Raw genomic sequence first — 18598 nt, 5'->3', positions numbered from 1 at the left:
AAGAAAAAAATGGTAATGATACAATGTGCTTCTTAAAAAAAATGTACAAATTATCTTGAAACTGATGTTACTGAGTATAGTATTCCATCGAAGAATTATTAACATAATACCTGCATTACAGTCTAGTAACTGCATTGTGAATTTTATCAAGGGAGATGAAAATTTATAGGTTGTTTTCTATTTATAGTTGCATTACCAATTCTTGAAATTAAACTAAATTCTGTTCAAAGATTTTTTCATTGTAGCCTCGGTGAGAAAGCAGAAAATGTTGAAGAATTTCTATTTAAAGAAACACAAAGGTTGAAAATTTTCTTATTTCATTACAATGAGATTATTACTCTTCATGACGGTATTATGAATTTTAGCACGGCAGAAATGATTATAGCTTTTTCTTTACATTTATTAGAAACTTACCACCGTTGTGAACTTGAGCTGGACAGAAGAAGAAGAATAGGTTAGGTTTTATTTATCATTGGGATCCAATTAGATTTCGTGACTAATTTGCATATAATTTAAAATTACATTAAAATTCTTGTTTCGAACTAAGCTGATCTACGAATTCAGTCTAGTATTAGAATACATTTCCTTTCCATAAATTCAAGTCTCAGTGTGTCTCAGCTCATTATGACATATTGCATCACATGGCATAGAGGGAAGTATGTGGTCATTTAGCGTCCAAAACACCACTGTTACATTACATACTAGTCGTACGTTCATGTTCCAAAACACCACTGTTCCGTTACATACTAGTAGTACGTACCTGTTCCAAAATACTACTGTTTTATTAGATACTAGTCGTACTATATGTTCCAATATACGACTGTACACCTGTGGAGTTATATTATGGTACTGTTATTTCGGAAGTGTTATTTAGAACCTAGTATTTTCAAGAAACTTGAACAGTTGGAACAACTTTTCCCATCTCTACCTCTTACACTTGTATTACGAGAAGAAAGAGACGTGCGTCTGCTGAAACATCCAATTCAATTTTCTAATAAACCGTGCATTTAATCATAAAACGTAAAAAGGATTTCCATTCATTTAAGTGTATCCTATCGTCCTTTCCAATCTGCAGAATTATTTTACTTCTATTCTGTACATAATTGGATATCAAAATACACTACAATGTTAAAGAATGTATGTATTGAACTTTTTTCCCTCAATTGAGCATGGATGTTTCATGCAGTCACTTGGATTTCCTTAAATCCCCTGTTAATTCATTGTTTCATTGTCAGTGAGATGTTTGTTTTGAAAATTTGGTTCCAATTTCAAATAATTTTATACAGATAAAGTGTCTGTTTGAATCCATGATAGAATGATTTTTCCTAGGATTTAACATCGATAACTACGACTTTTATTTCGTTATAAATAGGGACCGGAATTTAAAGGAAAAATTCTTCATCAAAAAAGGACAAAAAAAAAAAAAGGGAAAGTTATAGCCAAAAAAAAGGACTTGAAAAAGGACTATATTACTCCCCAAAACATACTCCAGCACATTCATGGATATACATAACACACACATCTTACATTTATTTCTTCACAACATAAGGAAAGTGTTGCATTTGATATAGTCAAAAAAGGACTTCAAAAAGGACTATATTACTCCCTCAAAAGGGTGCTATTTTAATTGAAAACACACTTCAGCACATTCATGGATACACATAGCACACACAAGCTTAAATTTATCACTTCACAACATAAGAAAAGTGTTGTATTTGATCACATTCAACATTTCAATATGTTTCAATATGATTTTGCCTCTTTGAATGCAGAATGTCTTTATAAACAGAAAATGACCGCTCAACATCAACTGAAACCAGAGGCGAAAATTTTCTTTTTATCCTGAACTCTAAATCAGCACACTTTATTAGTTTTTCAATGTCTGGAATCAGAAGAAGAACGATATTTATTTTCGCTTGGTCAAAAAGTTATAGGCCTATCGGAAAAAATATAGGAAAATTATCTAAATGTTTGCAATATTCTGTCAAAAAAGGACCAAAATAAAATATGTTTTAAAAAAAAGGAGAAAAAAGGGAATATGGACTAAAAAGGGAAGTCAAAACCACATAATTTGGTTGCTGGAAGATAGTTTTTAAACATCGTAATTAATTATTTCATGTTTTGTGTTGGAATGAAAAATGGATTCCCTTTAAAATCTGGCCTCTAGTTATAAACATAGATTGAAAACTAAATTGTATCTAAACAAGGAAGCAACGAGTTCTTATGTTTTAATTGTTCAATACAGTACAATAGACACCAATGGCCAACCATCCCTCTTTGTTGATTACATTAGAACAGTATTGGAGATTCTCACCTTGAAGTTGATGGTCTCTATGGTGAGGATGACACGCGCGTACAGTCTCTTGTCCGTGATGAATCTGTAGAGGCAGCGGACGTCCTCTGTAGGGTCGCTGCGCTTGTACACCAGAGTGTTCAATGGAGACCGAAACCAGCCGTTTGGAGAACGCCAGCTCGAGAAGATTTCATCACATGCTGTGTCAGGAACGCGATCCCCGTACCTGGAGTTGTTAAAGAAATCGTAGTGTGCCCAGTAGTACAACGACGATCTGAAACAGACACAGCATCCTCAACAAACTTAAAAATTAAAAGCCGCGTGCAGAAATGTAATATCTATTGGTTGTTAAAATTGACCTCAAAACTTTTAAAGCATGAGTTTTATTCGAAAGTCAAGAGATTTTTGAAGTCGTTGACATAAAAAAGGTAAGACTTAGCTAAACTTTATTAGTTGCCAAACATGACAATAAAATCTCGTGTTTTATTTAAGGCAGTAGATTTTTTTTTTTTTTTTTTTAACTTCTGTAACTTTTTTATCCATCATATTTCTAGTTTCAACGTGGAAATCTACACGTTTTCCAACCCCTGCATACGAGTTTATAGACCCTAGTACCTCAATTACCCAAACCTGAAAGATTGTTGTACTTTATATCATGTAGATTAGCACATTTTATACGTAAAATAACAAGTAAATGGACACAAAAATAAAATAATAATAATAATTATTATTATTATTATTATTATTATTATTATTATTATTTTATTATTATTATTTCAGACGTTTGAGTTGGGTAGGTCACGTAGCACGCATGGGCGAATCCAGAAATGCATATAGAGTGTTAGTTGGGAGCCAAGAGGAAAAAAGACCTTTGGGGAGGCCGAGACGTAGAGGATAATATTAAAATGAATTTGAGGGCGGTGGGATATGATGGTAGAGACTGGATTGATCTTGCACAGAATAAGGACCGATGGCGGGCTTATGTGAGGACGGCAATGAACCTCCAGGACCTTTAAAAGCCATTTGTAAATAAGTAAGTAAATTATTATTATTATTATTATTATTATTATTATTATTATTATTGTATTAAAAATTTAATTACATTGTATTAATTCAAATCCGTTTAATGTATGTAGTTTGTTGTTTGATTATTCTTATATTAAGCACACTCATCAAAATCACATTAATTTCAATTTCATTTGTTTGTGTTGTTTTTGAGCTTTTCTGTATCATGTATTTTGCAGTTATTTATTCATTTGTCATTATTTATTTGTATTTTATAATAATTATTTGTATGCGCTGTTTTTGTAATTCCTTGTTCACTGTAAATATTGTGCTAACTTTTATCTTGTGCTGAACTGATATTGGCCCCAGGCTGTTGTACAGCACAATAAATATTAGTAAATAAATAAATATGACCACTCCGAATTTCAATATCCGTGTTCATTGTTGGAGCTGTGCGAAAACAAAGCTTAATGCTGAAGGCAGGTGTCTGGGAAGTGGCGCATAGAGTCTGTCATCTGTTTTAGTCTGTGACGCATTTCCTTTCTGCTGCCGTCTTCTCTGCAGTCTTGTTTATCAGACGTCGTCCTACTTATGCTGTGGAACTATTCCTTTCGAGAAACGACATTCCCTGGCCAGTCATGCAAATACCTTGGCGTTCTCTTGGGCAAAGACTGTCATTCAGATCGTATGCCGTGGAGGCAGCAATAAAAGAACGTTCACTTTGCCTCGCACGGCTAGTCTCTCTCTCTCTCTCTCTCTCTCTCTCTCTCTCTCTCTCTCTCCCATCTCCTTCCTCAGTCTCTCAGTTGAAGCCTGAATCTCGACTCCATCAATCCATTCTGTCAATAATATAGCACAGATCTGGGGTTACACCTTGGATTTCTGCAATATGGAAGCTGTTGGAATATAAAACTATTCGTTCCGCATGCTGCAATTGGTAATCAACTTAGGGTTCACGGGCCATGTGAAGTTTTCAAGCGGAAAGTGTAGTGTGGGGAGAAGATATGTCATTCTGAGTGCTGGAAACATGTCGATAATGTTCAGCATTGCCTCACTGGCAAGAAGCTGATCTAGTATTTGGAACGTCAGAGAATCGATCCTCCACTCACTTAAGGTTTCCTTTTTATCTTACATGTCACAAACTCGTCTTACATATCTTTGCCGAGAGGACTAAGGTGTAAAGGTTACAGTCTGTGTTCACACTGCAGGGACATTCGGGAAAAGAAGGGATTCAGAATCAGAATTATTTTTATTGATGGTAACCACGATCACACTTAATGCATTTATTGTCATTGTTATTATTCCGATAAGTTTTGAAGTTTCAATATGTTTGCAAGTTAGTTTCAGTCAATATCTTATTTATTTTACTTGATATGACTTAATAATTTTAATTATTGCGATTCCTTGCTAACTAATGTAAGTTCACTCTTAGCTGAGAGACTACAACGTGTTCATAATGTCTGCATACGATTAATCTTCAATACTCGTAAATTTGACCATATAGCACCCTTCCTCCAGTTACTTTCATGGGTGCGTCTGAAGGAACGAAGAACAATACATTCACTGTCTCTTCTATTTAGAATCATGCATACTTCTACTCCGAATTAGGGTAAAATTGCCTAATTCCGTGATACGTTTTTTTTCACTGAATGTCACGGAATTGGGTATCTTGCTAGGAAGTTCACCGATGTCTCGAAAGTAAGAGAAAGATGTCTGGCGTATGGTCGAACGGCAAAGCTTTGACTGACATTCAATTTTAAAAATGTATCACGGGATTAAGTGTATCACGGAAATAGGCAACTTTACCTTATCTGTTATCGCGCTTTCAATTTCTCACAACTCTTCGAAACCGGCATCAAACACTTCTTTCTATCCCTCAACACAGAAACGTCTTTATTCTCATTCTCCTACACTATAGAAATACCTCGCCTCTGGAATTCGTTACGTAATGACGTCACGAACTGACGGACTTTATCACAATTCAAAATTGAATTGAAAAATTTTGTCTTTAATGTTTTTTTTTTTTAGCTATTTCTAGAAGTGTTGATTTGTGGTTTTTTTACTCTAGGTTAAAATGGAAAGTTTCTTGTTTAAGTTAGTTAATTAATTAGGATACAATTAATTACGATACTTAATCACTCATCTAAAGTTTGTGTGACTGCAACCTGTGTATATTTTGGTGTGACTTTGCTTTGTTTATAGTGTGACCTTTCCTTTTTATTTCTATTATTGTTTTTGTATTTCTGGTGGTGTGGAAGAGAGGATCTGATGGCCTTAACTATAAATTAATGAATTAATGAACAAACAAACAAACAAACAAACAAACAAACAAACAAACAAACAAACAAACAAATGAATAAATAAATAAATAAACAAATAAACAAACAAATAAACAAACAAATGAATAAATAAATACATAAATAAATAAACAAACAAATAAATAAATAAATAAATAAATAAATAAATAAATAAATAAATAAATAAATAAATAAATAAATAAATAGCCATGCTTTGTTAATAATTTTCAACATTTTCGACTTGATAGTAAACATCAGGCCCTTTCACAAATATTTTAATTTTTGAACATGCAAATATTGAAACTAATCTCTCAAATAAAATGATATATGTGTACAATTACATTTCTTAAATATGCCCTGGTTTTACTATTTGATTAAAATATTTCATATTCATTTAAACTTCCTATGTTAAAAGTGATTACATATTATAATACAGTAAGTATATTAATATCGAGTCATATACATTCTATTTCTTCTTTAAAATATTGTTCTTGGGTGATCACTATTTTTTTTTATAATTTACGATACAAAGTTAAAATATAAAATGTTCTTCTGAACTTTAAGTTTGAAATTTAAAATTTTGTATGTGTTTACATTTCTGGTTATGTATATATTTGTTTATGTATTTGTTTTTGTGTGTATCAGGTGATTTGTGGAATATAATTTAATGATATTATAATTAATAATTCTAATTATAACTATTGTCGATTAATCATAATACTCAAGGTATTAGTGCTGCTTATTCTTCTTCAGGATATATATTTTACTTTACCTCAGTTGTTAAGTTACGGGAAGTATTGGTTATGTATTTAAACTTTCTGCAAAAATGAAATTTTTAATTCTATTAGTATAATTATTAGATTTTTATTTTATTTAATTGTGAGAAATTATAAGAAAATTTGATTGATTTAGGTTTTATTTGCTTTGTTGGGTAGACTATGTTGTTTGTTGCTAATGGATGTTGGCCATCTAATCGTTACGTGGGTAATGTCAAAGATCGAGCTTTATACGCGTTCCATGTTACATGACCACTGAGCGCTGGTGTCGCCACTGTCGTATTATAAGACATCGTTTGCGATTACGCAGCACAGGGCACTGAGGGGATCAAAGCATTCATGCAAGTGGATGACACACACTGCTTGTACGTGGAATCTACACCGATCAATTTACAACGGACGGGTAGTACATTTGTTATTGCTGGAACGAGTCAGATGGTTACTTGGCGGAAGTTAAACGCTATTTGTTATGGATATTTTTTTATCATGAATACGTAAATTATACAGAGAAGTATTCACATTTAGGCCTATAATCTGTTCATTAATTAATTGGACATATTTATTGTGACATTTTGCTATGTAATATTCCTCTGCTATATTGGTGTTTCTATTAACATGATTATTAGGGTCTGTAATGTAGCTTTAATAGTAGTGAGTTCGTCGCCGTTTTCAGTGAGGTGGATAACATATTTAGATTTATTTCTATTATTCCGAAAATCTGCAATATGTTAGTTAAAACGTGTCTTAAAGTTCCTTTTTGTTTGCCCGATACCTTCATATTATCGTTTTTACAATTAAGTATGTAAATGAAATTAATATTGAACTGCCCCCCCCCCATTGAGGGTAGCCCTTACGGACTCAGTATATCCTAAAAAAATTAGTATACATATGTAAACATAGATATTAATTTTAAAGAAGGGAAACAAAGAAAAGGGCGTGAAAAATTACAATTGCTATTAATGTGGCACCATGTGATTAATTAGGATTTGGCAGGATTTTTGAAACACAATTATCACAATGCCATCTCTCAGAGATGTTGGCAGAGCGAACTGCCGTCGAAATTCTTCGACAAAAGCTGGTATAGTCCCTCGAGCACCTATGAGCAAGCCGAATACCTCAACGTGAATTAAGGAATATTTCAGCTAAAATAGTTGACTGTAGGCTCATAGATCGACTTCTTCTCAAGGTGGACCTCGGCTGACTGATGACATTTTACTTCAAAACGTATCGTGGGGTCCACAATGATGCCCTGTTTAGTGTCAGCATTGTACGCTAAAATATCTACTCGTCTCGTTGACCCATCTTCAGCTAGACAGGAGATTTCTTCTCCTACTATCCAGCTCTTATTTCTTAATGCGGCAGCAATTTTGGATCTTATAACATGATGTCTAGAGTTCTTCAAGAGCAATCCCTGTTCACAGAATCCCAAGACGTGTGCTAAAGTTTCAATCTCCGGGCAGCCATGCCTGCACCGGGTACCGTCGAGAGCTCTGCCGGGAACGGAACGAACAGCTGCTAAATTTACTGTCATTTTCTGGCTAGATATCCATTCACTAGTCGAAATAATAATAATTACAATTAATTATGTAGCACTAAATTATATTCCACAAACTACATGATATATTAAAAAAACAAGTACTTAAACAAATTTAGATATTACTACAGATGTAAAAAAAAATCCAAAAAATTTTAATTTCAATTTTAATGTTCGCAAGAAAATTTTATATTTTAACTTTTGTATCATAAATTACTAAAAAAGTAGTGATGCACAAGAACAATAATGTAAAGAAGAAAGAGAATCTATATGACACGACATATTAATATACTGCATTTTGTAGAACTAAACTGAACTGCGCCTGAGTACGAGATTATGTCTTTCGGGCTGCAATGCGTTAATGTATTAAATACATTTGGAATTATATGTAGGCCTAATCACTTTTTACATAGAATGTTTAAATGAATATGAAATAATTTTAATCAGATAGTAAAACCGAGGCATACGAGTATTTAAGAAATGTAATTTTACAGACCCAGATAGTTCTTTAACGCCTCTTGTCCGAGGGAAGATATGGAACATCAATATTCAAACTATAATCGAAGGGATGAAAATGATATAACCCTAAGCTATAAAGTGTCCACCGCTGTGGAGTAACTATTAACACGTCTGACAGTGAAACGAGCGAACCCGGATTCAAATCCTGGTTGGAGCAAGTTGGCAGTTGCCTGGTTGAGGTTTTATTTCCGAGGTTTTTCCTCATCCAATTGAAGTAAAATTGCTGGGTAACTTTCGGCAGTGGACCTCGGATCCATTTCGCCATCATAATTACACTTCCCCTATTTCGGGCTTGTTCCGAAGTAGAGTCGGCTGCCGGACGCTGCCGAACTTGGACCCCGTGGATATGTGGTCATTCGTTGTTGGTGGTAGCGCTATGCTCCGTTGGGCTCTCCACTGAGCTCATGGTAACTCGTGGGATCGGTATTGAGGGACCATGGTGAGACCTACGTGGAAAGGTCAAAGGATCATGTAAGGCTATAGGGGAGTTCGGAAGCAGCGCGCAGGTGGCTCTGTAGAACGGGGCTCAACCGAGTGGCCTGTGTGCGAGTATAGTCCTAGTCCATGTCCTTCTCTAAAGGGGGAATAGTAGATAGAAGCCACAAAGAAAAAATTTTACAGGGGAGAATATTAAATGTTTAGAATCCAATGCTATTAATTTCGGTATGATATGCCTTATTTCTTCTGTTATTTGCTGAGTAAATTTTAGAATATTTTACTAGTAGTTTCCCCAAATGCGTAAGAAATGGACTCGAACAAGAAACCACAATTGAATACCTTCCCATAAAAAGGATGTAATATCAAATAATTAAATATGTAATTTGGGCGGAAAAAGTAATTTTTAAGCATTCATTTAAAACAACAATAGTTTGCATCCAATAGCTCAGCCGTGGCGAAAACGCCATCGTGCGCCGAGCCACTGTGCAAGCTGCAACGTGCATAGCACCTATGGAGGGAGGCGGACACCCGAAGGGGAAGTGAAGCAACTGACTGACTTATTAACGGTTTTTCATTTTCCTTACGTCAATACTTAAATAAACTTATATACAGTACAAGGCTACAGACTAATGTTTAGTACGTGTAACGAAGAAAGAAATGAACAGGAAAACATAGGACACATTATCACAACCTAAAATTAATTGTCTTCAGAATGTCTCTGCGACAGAGTTTCAAAATCAGGAATTATGTCACTTACTACCAGTCGTAGTTGATCACGAAGGTATTTGTCTGTCAGTCGTGATCTAAATTTGGTTTTTACTATTTTCATTGTTGAAAATAATTTTTCACAAACGTTAGTTGTAGAGAACGTGGCTTCAGCAGAGCAAGCGAAAGAACGAAGCTTCGGATATTTATTTTTGACAAAGATTTGAAAAGTTCAACATTTGTCAAGTCCTTACATCTAGCTTTCATTTAACATCACATTGTAAATCTGTGAGTTTAAATTGAAGATCTAACCGCATTATTCGTACATCTGCTGAAAAAGGATAGACGTACAGAAATGATAATAATAATAATAATAATAATAATAATAATAATAATAATAATAATAATAATAATAATAACACTTAACCTTATAATATTTCATCAGTAACATGTAGTAACTTATATAATGCCCTTTTATGTTACACAACCGTTTTCCTCGTAATACTTGTGAACAAATCATACATTTAATATTCTCATCATAATGTTAGCAAAAAAATGCGTCCTCCCATCCTATTTGAAACTTTCGTTTTTATAGAGGTACATGGTTTCGAGACAGACATTGCGACGATACGCCACTCGCAGGTCAGAGACAAATACAAATGGAACGGAGTTTGACTCCAGTGAGTGAGAGGGTGGGGGTTGTAGGTAGGAAGCAAGGGAAATTCACTGCGAGCCACAATGTGCTCGTGAGTCGCATTTTCGCCACGGCTGCGAATAGCTGAATGAACTTGTATCCTTGATCAGTCAAATGGTTCTGCTAGTAAATATAGGTCTAATGAAATATGCCCCTGGAATTATTTTCCTTTCTCCTGAAACGTGTATTAGGACAGATTTGTAGGTTACACTGTTATTTCGAGGAGGTCTTCAATTGTTAAAAGTATGGCTTTGGGTTATATTATTCTACCCTTTATAAGTTAGTTTTTAGCGAAACGAATAAGGAACTCAAAACGAAAATGGCTTTTTAGTCAGCAATTGTATTGTGCCTTTGTAATGAATATTTGACTAGTCTAATAATTACAACACACAATACATTTGTTCTACGTCACATGCCATTTTTCCATACCAGCGTCCCTGGTGGAGTGTAAGGAGCGCAGCACGAGAGCGCCATGTGTGAATAAAACTTTAAGAGTTTTCTTATCCATTGATACCTTGCACATTATTTTATCTTAGATAAATACTTTGGACTAATTAATGTTAAGTTGTTTCATTCCTTTTTATTTAACTGTACTTCGTATGACGAATAAATAAAAATAGTCTACTAGTCTTTGTCATTATACCTATTATTGAATCTTGTACACATGAACAAATTAAAAACGGGCTTTTGCTTTTGTCTTACCCAGAATAGCTTCCAGTTTTGCTTTCAAAGCGCACAAAGAGAGCATTTCCAGTGGACACGAAATCGTGCTTTTCCATGGCCCGTGAGAATGTGTCACAGAACGTTTTGATGATGCGGGAGTCGTCGGGCCAGGACGCGTCGTACAGAGTGAGTGATTCCCCGCAGTCTCCGTCGAACAGCTGAATGGGAGATTCTATTCTGTTGATGCGGAAGCTGTGGACAAAATAAACCAGACATTAAATTAAATATATCTACTCATTATATATGCGCCTTATTGCTTCATTTACAACAACTCAGGGATGACAAGGATATACAGAGGAACATACAGTATTTCTTACATTACAAAATTCTTGCAGAGGCTCCGTATTCGCGCTACAGGAAATGAGTCAGAGGAATTGTAAGTTGTAACGCTCTGCTATTTACAGTACGATACATTAGAGCAGCGGTGGCCAAAGTGGGTGTCGTGATTACACCTCGCGCGAAAGATCTGTAAGCTTTGAGACCGTTGAGATTTAAACGGTAGATGACTGTTTCTTATCAGGCTATATTCCACTTGCAAAACATTTCTCTCTTTATCAGTCAGTCGCTCGCTCGCTCGCTATAATATGCGCTTGTATTACATTACGGAAGTATTCAGTTGTAGCATTTTTAAGTGTGTGTAATATTGTATATAAAATCGTTTATATAGAGTTAAAATGCGTGCGTGCGTGTATATATGGTATTGTATTAATTGTGTATGTAGATTATATAGAGTTATTTAAATCGTATATATATATATATATATATACTGTATATAGTTAGTTTAAGTGTTTATAAGCTGCAAGTAGACCTATTGTTACGGAAATGGCTCCAGTTATTTCAAAATTAAAAGGAAACCCAAGAGGAGGAACTTAAACTGAGAGTATTCGATTCGACACCGGGATGGGAATCTGGTGTAGCTTAGTGGATAGAGCGTCAGCACGTAGAGCTGAAAACCCGGGTTCAAATCCCGGTGCCGGAGAGAATTTTTCTCCGTTCCATTCATCTTTCATCAAAAGGAAAGAAGTTTCATAGCCAAACTAAAGAGGTTATAAACAATGTACTCGTGTTTACGCCTAAGGAAGCTTCTCAAGAGACAGACATTCCTCCACATAAAGTTCAAAAGCGAGTGACAGTGGCTACAGGCGTGTCTCGTAGTAGTGTCCAAAAATTGTGGCAGAAGCGAAGAAAATAGATAGTGGTAACGGTACGTGTTTCGAAACGCAGGATAAGAAGATAACAATTAAAAGTAGTGTCTTGAAACTAGACGCGTTTGATGAAAGTGTAGTGCGTAGGTTAGTGTCGGTAGTGAAGGGATGGGTTGCCTCCAGAAACATAAATTGTAAATTAGATTCAGTAAGAGAACTATGTGAGCAGAAATTTAACAGTATGGCTGAACTCGATTGGCGTTCTCTTTGTGAAAATGTTAATAAAATAGAACAAGATTATATGTACTGGAAAGTACTGTTTGATGACGTCACAGACCCAATTATCATAAATCTCGGTGGTATCAGCGATGATGACGACGATGACGGTGATTTCAGCTATGAGATGAGATGGAAGGGATAGCAGAGCTTGAAGACTCCGACTAGCAACTCAAGATAAGAGGTCAATGTTTTCAGTTAGATGTTTAGAGCGTAGGCCTATTTGTTGCTGCTTGCACTCTGCCCTCCTCTTCTCCCCAGTGACGTCAGCCAGGCTTTCAGATCTTTTGCGCCAGCTGTACATCGTGTAATCACAGACATTGAAACGGGTACGAGGAGTTTCCTGTACATTGCTGTTTCATTCACGTACTGAAAGCAAGCAGTGGCGGTATCATCTCGCTCTACAAACTCTGTTTCTACAAGCAGTAAGAGGTGGTTTCGTAAACTTTTTTGTTCTGTCGGACAAAATGTAATAGCCTATGTTTACTTTGCTCAACGGTTCAATTAGGAGTATATAGAAACATTAATTTCCACGCTGAATAATGAATTATTTGTCATTATTATTATTATTATTATTATTATTATTATTATTATTATTATTATTATTATTATTACTGACCACTAAGTATGTGTTTCTATAATTCTTCTGTACTTGCATGAATATTGATGTTTTAAGATATTCTCCCTAGAAGGATAAAATTATTAGGTTTTATCTCAGTTTTAATCTTCTTAATCGTTAGATGAGGGTAACTATTTATTAGTTATTCATTTAATAATAATATTGTAGAAAACTGATTCAATATTATGTGCCAACGAACTGTTAAACGCCAGGAATTGATATGTCTTAAATCATAGCCCGGAAGAGAAAGATGAGATAAATAAATATAAGGAAGTAAGCTACCTAATGGGATTTGAAATATGTTTTGCTCCAAAGCCTTTTAATAGAACAGAATTTCTCAAAAGACTAATGTTTAATATAGCTTAAATAAGTATTCCATAAGAAGTTTTTAATTTTGAAAAACCATGAATTTCTCGACCAAGTATCGAGAGAAGAATTTAGAAAATTCCTGATTATATTCAAGAGAAAGCTTAAAAAAAGAAGCAAGAAAAATCGTATACAGTATTATTCACCGACTCTAGATGACAGCAATGACATTACTGATACAGCAAAGCTTGAGATTTTTATCCGCGGGATTGATTAAGATGTTAGTACAGGAACCACCACTGGTTGTAGTTTTCATTCCAAGTACATTTCCTCCTTCTCTTTACTTCATGTCGCATGTAATCATTGCAGCTTGAGTTTTGGTCACCGCTGCATTAGAGTATAGAAGCGACATCTAAGTACCGGTACCAATGATACCGTGTTATTACCGTACTGAAAATGCCTGGCGATTCGCAGATAATTGCTGTGAGTCTTATAGATCAGAAGTATCATAACCTCATACAAACAGTAATTGATATAGATCAGGTCGGGTGATCGAGGTGGGTAAAATACAAGACCACCTATGTCAATCCAACGATCTTGGCATGTTTCATTCATCGATGTCGAAGTGCAGAGATGCGAGACCCAACATGTAAGTGCCTAGTGGCAAAACGGTGCATCTGCCGAGATGTTGTAAATATGAAAACTGTTCCTCTTTATGTCATCTATGTTGTAAGCAAACTAATATAACACTCTGTATAAGTTAAGTAAAAGATTAATGAGTTTAGACATTCTCCTTCCAGAGAGATGGAAATAACTCGACGGAGGGAACTTTTTTTTAATTTTAGTAGGTTATTTTACGACACTTTATCAACATCTTAGGTTATTTAGCGTCTGAATGAGATGAAGGTGATAATGCCGATGAAATGAGTCCGGAGTCCAGCACCGAAAGTTACCCAGCATTTTCTCACATTTGGTTGAGGGAAAACTCAGGAAAAAACTCAACCAGGTAACTTGCCCCGACCGGGAATCGAACCCGGGCCACCTGGTTTCGCGGCCAGACGCGCTAACCGTTACTCCACAGGTGTGGACTGGAGGGAACTTATTATGCTTTGTAATGTAGTAGGCCTATGAAAATAACGTAATGAACTCTGAATGTCAGTACTTTTTACCAATATGTTTGAACTTTATGTTTACACAGAGAATGAACTATATAGGCTTCCAAACCTAAGCAGGTGTTAAGTCCCTTGAATAAGAAAGTTGTATAAAGAGAGTCAAACTGAGAGACTGACAGTACTGCCGCCTATCGGCACTACAATCTGGCAAGCAGTTCACCAGCTCTTATGCATAACATTCTTGCTGTCCACGGTATTACAGTGTGAATAGTGATCTTTCGCGTAACTTGTGAATGATATATTTGTAGAAATAAGAAGAATGTATTTCGGAGCAGTTGCTCAAAATGTCCTCTATTACATTCTCCATACTCCATGTGCGGTGGCTGAGTGATCAGGCCTTCAGCCTGTCATGTAGACGGTCCAGTTCGAGTCCCAGTCAAGGCTTGGATTTTTCAATTTTTCGTGAAAAAATCCATAGTGACACTTGTGGCGGATAAGGTCGCATTTGAGACTTTTGTGGGAGTTCTCCCGTTTCCCCATATCAGGCATCTACATCATTCCTTCAACATTTTTTCATTTCGACATCATTCCATAGCATTCCCAGAACGCCGGCTGGCTATGCACGTAGGGAGCTGGCGTAGGAACGAGTGGAGTTGCCTGCTCGAAAGCTGGGTACGCAACGAATCTTAAGGCTGGTTCACAATAAACCGGTAACGGAAACGACAACGAGAACGAGAACGGAAATATTGTTAATATACAGTAAATGTATTTAAACATGAGCATACACAATTAACTGTTGTAAATACTCACATTTAAATACGTTTATGCTCGACCATGCCGAAATGTAGTAATTATACACCTGGTAGCAGCCTTTAATGGACCTCATTAAAGTACACCTATTCATTAAAGTTCAGGTGTTCCACCAGTCAGAAAATACCATTGTAGCAATATGAAAGCGCAAGTATCGATTATTCTCGGATGTGCAATCGAAAGACAACTAGCGCGAGATTAGACAATATTAAACTCAGTCGAAAAAAACAACACACAAATTAACATCAATTCACCGTCATCTTCCAGCCTTTCACAAAGCACATTCCCGCAAATTCATTTCACCAATTGCCGGAAAAAATCAATATGGTCGAGCATAGAAAGTCGTATGAAACTTGACTCGCGTCTTAATTACTACCATTATAGGCTCGTTGCATAATGTACTATTATTTTAACATTATTTCCGTTCTCGTTCTCGTTGTCGTTTCCTACCCGGTTTATTGTGAATCAGCCTTTAGTGCTGTTAACCGGTGTGAGTTTGAGAATGCGCCTAGCTTGAGGGTAAGTGCAATAGATCTATAAGGTCGCAGTGCTGAGTCGTAGTGCCCCACTCCGGAAATGTCATTCCATTCTATTCTGAAACACTCTATACATGTCAGAAAAACTCAATGCAGTAATTAGTCTCGGGAGGGGATTTTTATGTACTAGAAGCTAAAAATGACACCTAGTATACTCGAGCGGATTTGATATTGGTTAGAATCGTTTGAGGCCCTGTTCACAACACTCTGAAATCTAACAGAGGAGAACTGGCTCACATAGATTGGAGAATGAATGTAGTGAAGAATGTTTGCTATTTATAAATACCGGTTGAAACCATTCGTTGATATGAACTTAAGTTTGAAAAGCGAACGCCGCCTACTGAAAACTGATAAACCCGACCTACACAGGCATGCATCTCAGACCAAGATGTATTTACCTGGGAAAGTAAAGTCTGACCACTTCATCCTTCTGGCCCTGCATGAGGTAGGTGCAGGATGTGTGGGGCGGGTACCAGTGCGCCACCGACAGAAAGATGCCCTCCGAGTCGCCAGAGGCTGCCAGATCTTCGCTGGTCAGCACCCAGTCGCACGTGCCGTTCCGACTGCCGGCAGTCTCCACGTGGCCCGGCCAGTTGCCCACGTTGAAGTGGAAGCCTGTGTTGAGCAGCGGGCCAGCCAGCGAGCTCACGAACTCCACGAACAGGTCCTCGCTCGTGCCGATGATAGAGTACGGGAACTTGCCCATACCACAGAACGTCCCTGCGCAGGGAAAACATCACATAATAATAACAACTAGGGACCGTATTCTGTCCCAGGGTTTACAGAGATAAGATTAGTTGTTTATAGACTATATTGGCGTGTCGGTGTCGTGTCCGTAGCCCTCGGGTTTCGAACAGACTGAAGTTGTAGGTTCGTTGCAGGAACTAATTCCCCAGTGCGTAAGAGACGACGCTGGCCAAGCTCATGTAACCTCTTGATCATCGTCTTCCTTGACCTTGGGGTCAGGCTTTAATAGAAGTCTTACATTTGGTTGTTACTTCTTATAGATTCATAAATGAGCCGAATCGGTTAAATGAAACAAAGATTTTAAATCTAGCGTTACAATTTAACTGAAGCAATACGGACTCAGAAAACAAAATAAATGAAACATAAATTTTGGAGGTCCAGATTTCAGTCTTACGAAATTCTTACAATTTCTGACGAAATGATGAGTTCAATTACACAACTTCAATAATACCAGTAAAATTGTTTCTTATCATAACAACGACATGTTTCGGCATCTTGTTTGTGTGCAGTTCACGTTCTTTTCATGATTGAAAATTAGACCTCGCAGACTAATCACAATGCATTGTAGTCATAAAGAATGGCACTATGATAATCTTTTCTACAATTTAAATTATTTATTCATTTATTTGATTTATTTATTTTAGTGACAGAGTTAAGGTCTTAAGCCCTTCTCTTCCACTTAACCAGTATACAAATACATAACAGTAATAATAATAATAATAATAATAATAATAATAATAATAATAATAATAATAATAATCCTAGGCACGATAGCCCATGAAGGACCATGACCGACCAGCCGGCTGCTGGTATCACGTCCACATGTAGAAGCAGAGGTGGACGATCATCCAACCACAATAGATATCGTGTGGTTAGCACGATGACTCCAGCTAAAATACATAACAAATATTATAAATAAGACTAATATAGAAGACAAATAATAATAATAATAATAATAATAATAATAATAATAATAATAATAATAATAACAGTAAGAATAGAATGTAGATGTGTTTAGATACATCTAAGTCCAACCGGCTGCTGGCCTCACGTTCACATGCCGAAGAAGAGGTGAACGACCATCCAACCAGAATAGAGATATCGTGTGGTTAGCACAATGACCCATAGCTAAAAATACATAGCAAATATTATAAGTAACACTAATATAGAAGACAATGAAATAATAGTAATAATAATAATAATAATAATAATAATAATAATAAAAAGAATAAAATGTAGATGTGTTTAGATACATGTAAGTCTCAAACAAATACAATTTATGTTAAGTAAAACAATTTGGACCAAAGGAATGATTGAGATAATGAAGGAAATTTGATATATTAAAAAAAATCATATTCCACAAAAGTAATAGAGCCTATTTAAAGAAAGATCATATCCTAGAGACGATAAAGCAATTGTTTGACAATCGGCTTTTGAAAGTTGTCAATGTCTGACAGCTCCTTTACACTGTGTACACTAGAATAAGCTATTTTTTACTATTTTCACTATTACTAAGAATGTAGGCTTACATTGGTCGAACATATATACACTATTATACATTATTTACAAAATAAGTATAGGCTATAATATTATTAAATAAAATACCTTGAATTACAATACACAACATCGTAAACAAAAGTGTAAATAATGTGTAATCAATGTATGCTTACATTCTTTATGATAATTTAAATAGTAGAAATAGCATATTCTAGTGTACAATGTGTAAGTAATTTAAATTGTTAATATTAATGTAGTTGTTAAAGTGGTTCATGTATTGTTCTGCCCAGCTTGACCAAATAGAAGTGGCGTGAGCAGCCAGTCAAGTACTTCGCATGCAAATTCAAGAGCGTCATCCACTTAAAAACTCCAGTAATACTTAACCTTGTAGCCTCGTGGGACAACGTAGGTCCCTAATAATAATCTTTGTAATCCCACGAGCCCGATATATCGGCCCAGTGATGTTGCGCACACATTGCCACCACCGGCCGCGATTTTTACGTGCTCGTAATTCCCCTTTCAATCATGTGATGTGAGCACTAGCTAGTCATATAAATTTATCAAGG

At 35.8% G+C, this 18598-nt stretch overlaps 1 protein-coding gene across 1 annotated transcript in view; it reads right to left on the bottom strand.

Annotated features, from left to right (window-relative positions):
* LOC138709086 (uncharacterized) overlaps window positions 1-18598 on the bottom strand; it is an 82999-nt gene that overhangs the window by 37967 nt on the left and 26434 nt on the right. The window contains exons 3-5 of the mRNA XM_069839599.1: window positions 16187-16508; window positions 10964-11176; window positions 2315-2567 (exon numbers count right to left, since the gene is read on the bottom strand). Coding sequence (XP_069695700.1) covers window positions 2315-2567; window positions 10964-11176; window positions 16187-16508 — 788 coding nt within the window. The remainder of the gene's footprint in view (window positions 1-2314; window positions 2568-10963; window positions 11177-16186; window positions 16509-18598) is intronic.

Source organism: Periplaneta americana, chromosome 11 (assembly GCF_040183065.1).
Source record: "Periplaneta americana isolate PAMFEO1 chromosome 11, P.americana_PAMFEO1_priV1, whole genome shotgun sequence".
In the NCBI taxonomy this organism is placed as follows: Eukaryota; Metazoa; Arthropoda; class Insecta; order Blattodea; family Blattidae; genus Periplaneta; species Periplaneta americana.
This window is presented reverse-complemented; position numbering and strand designations above follow the sequence as displayed.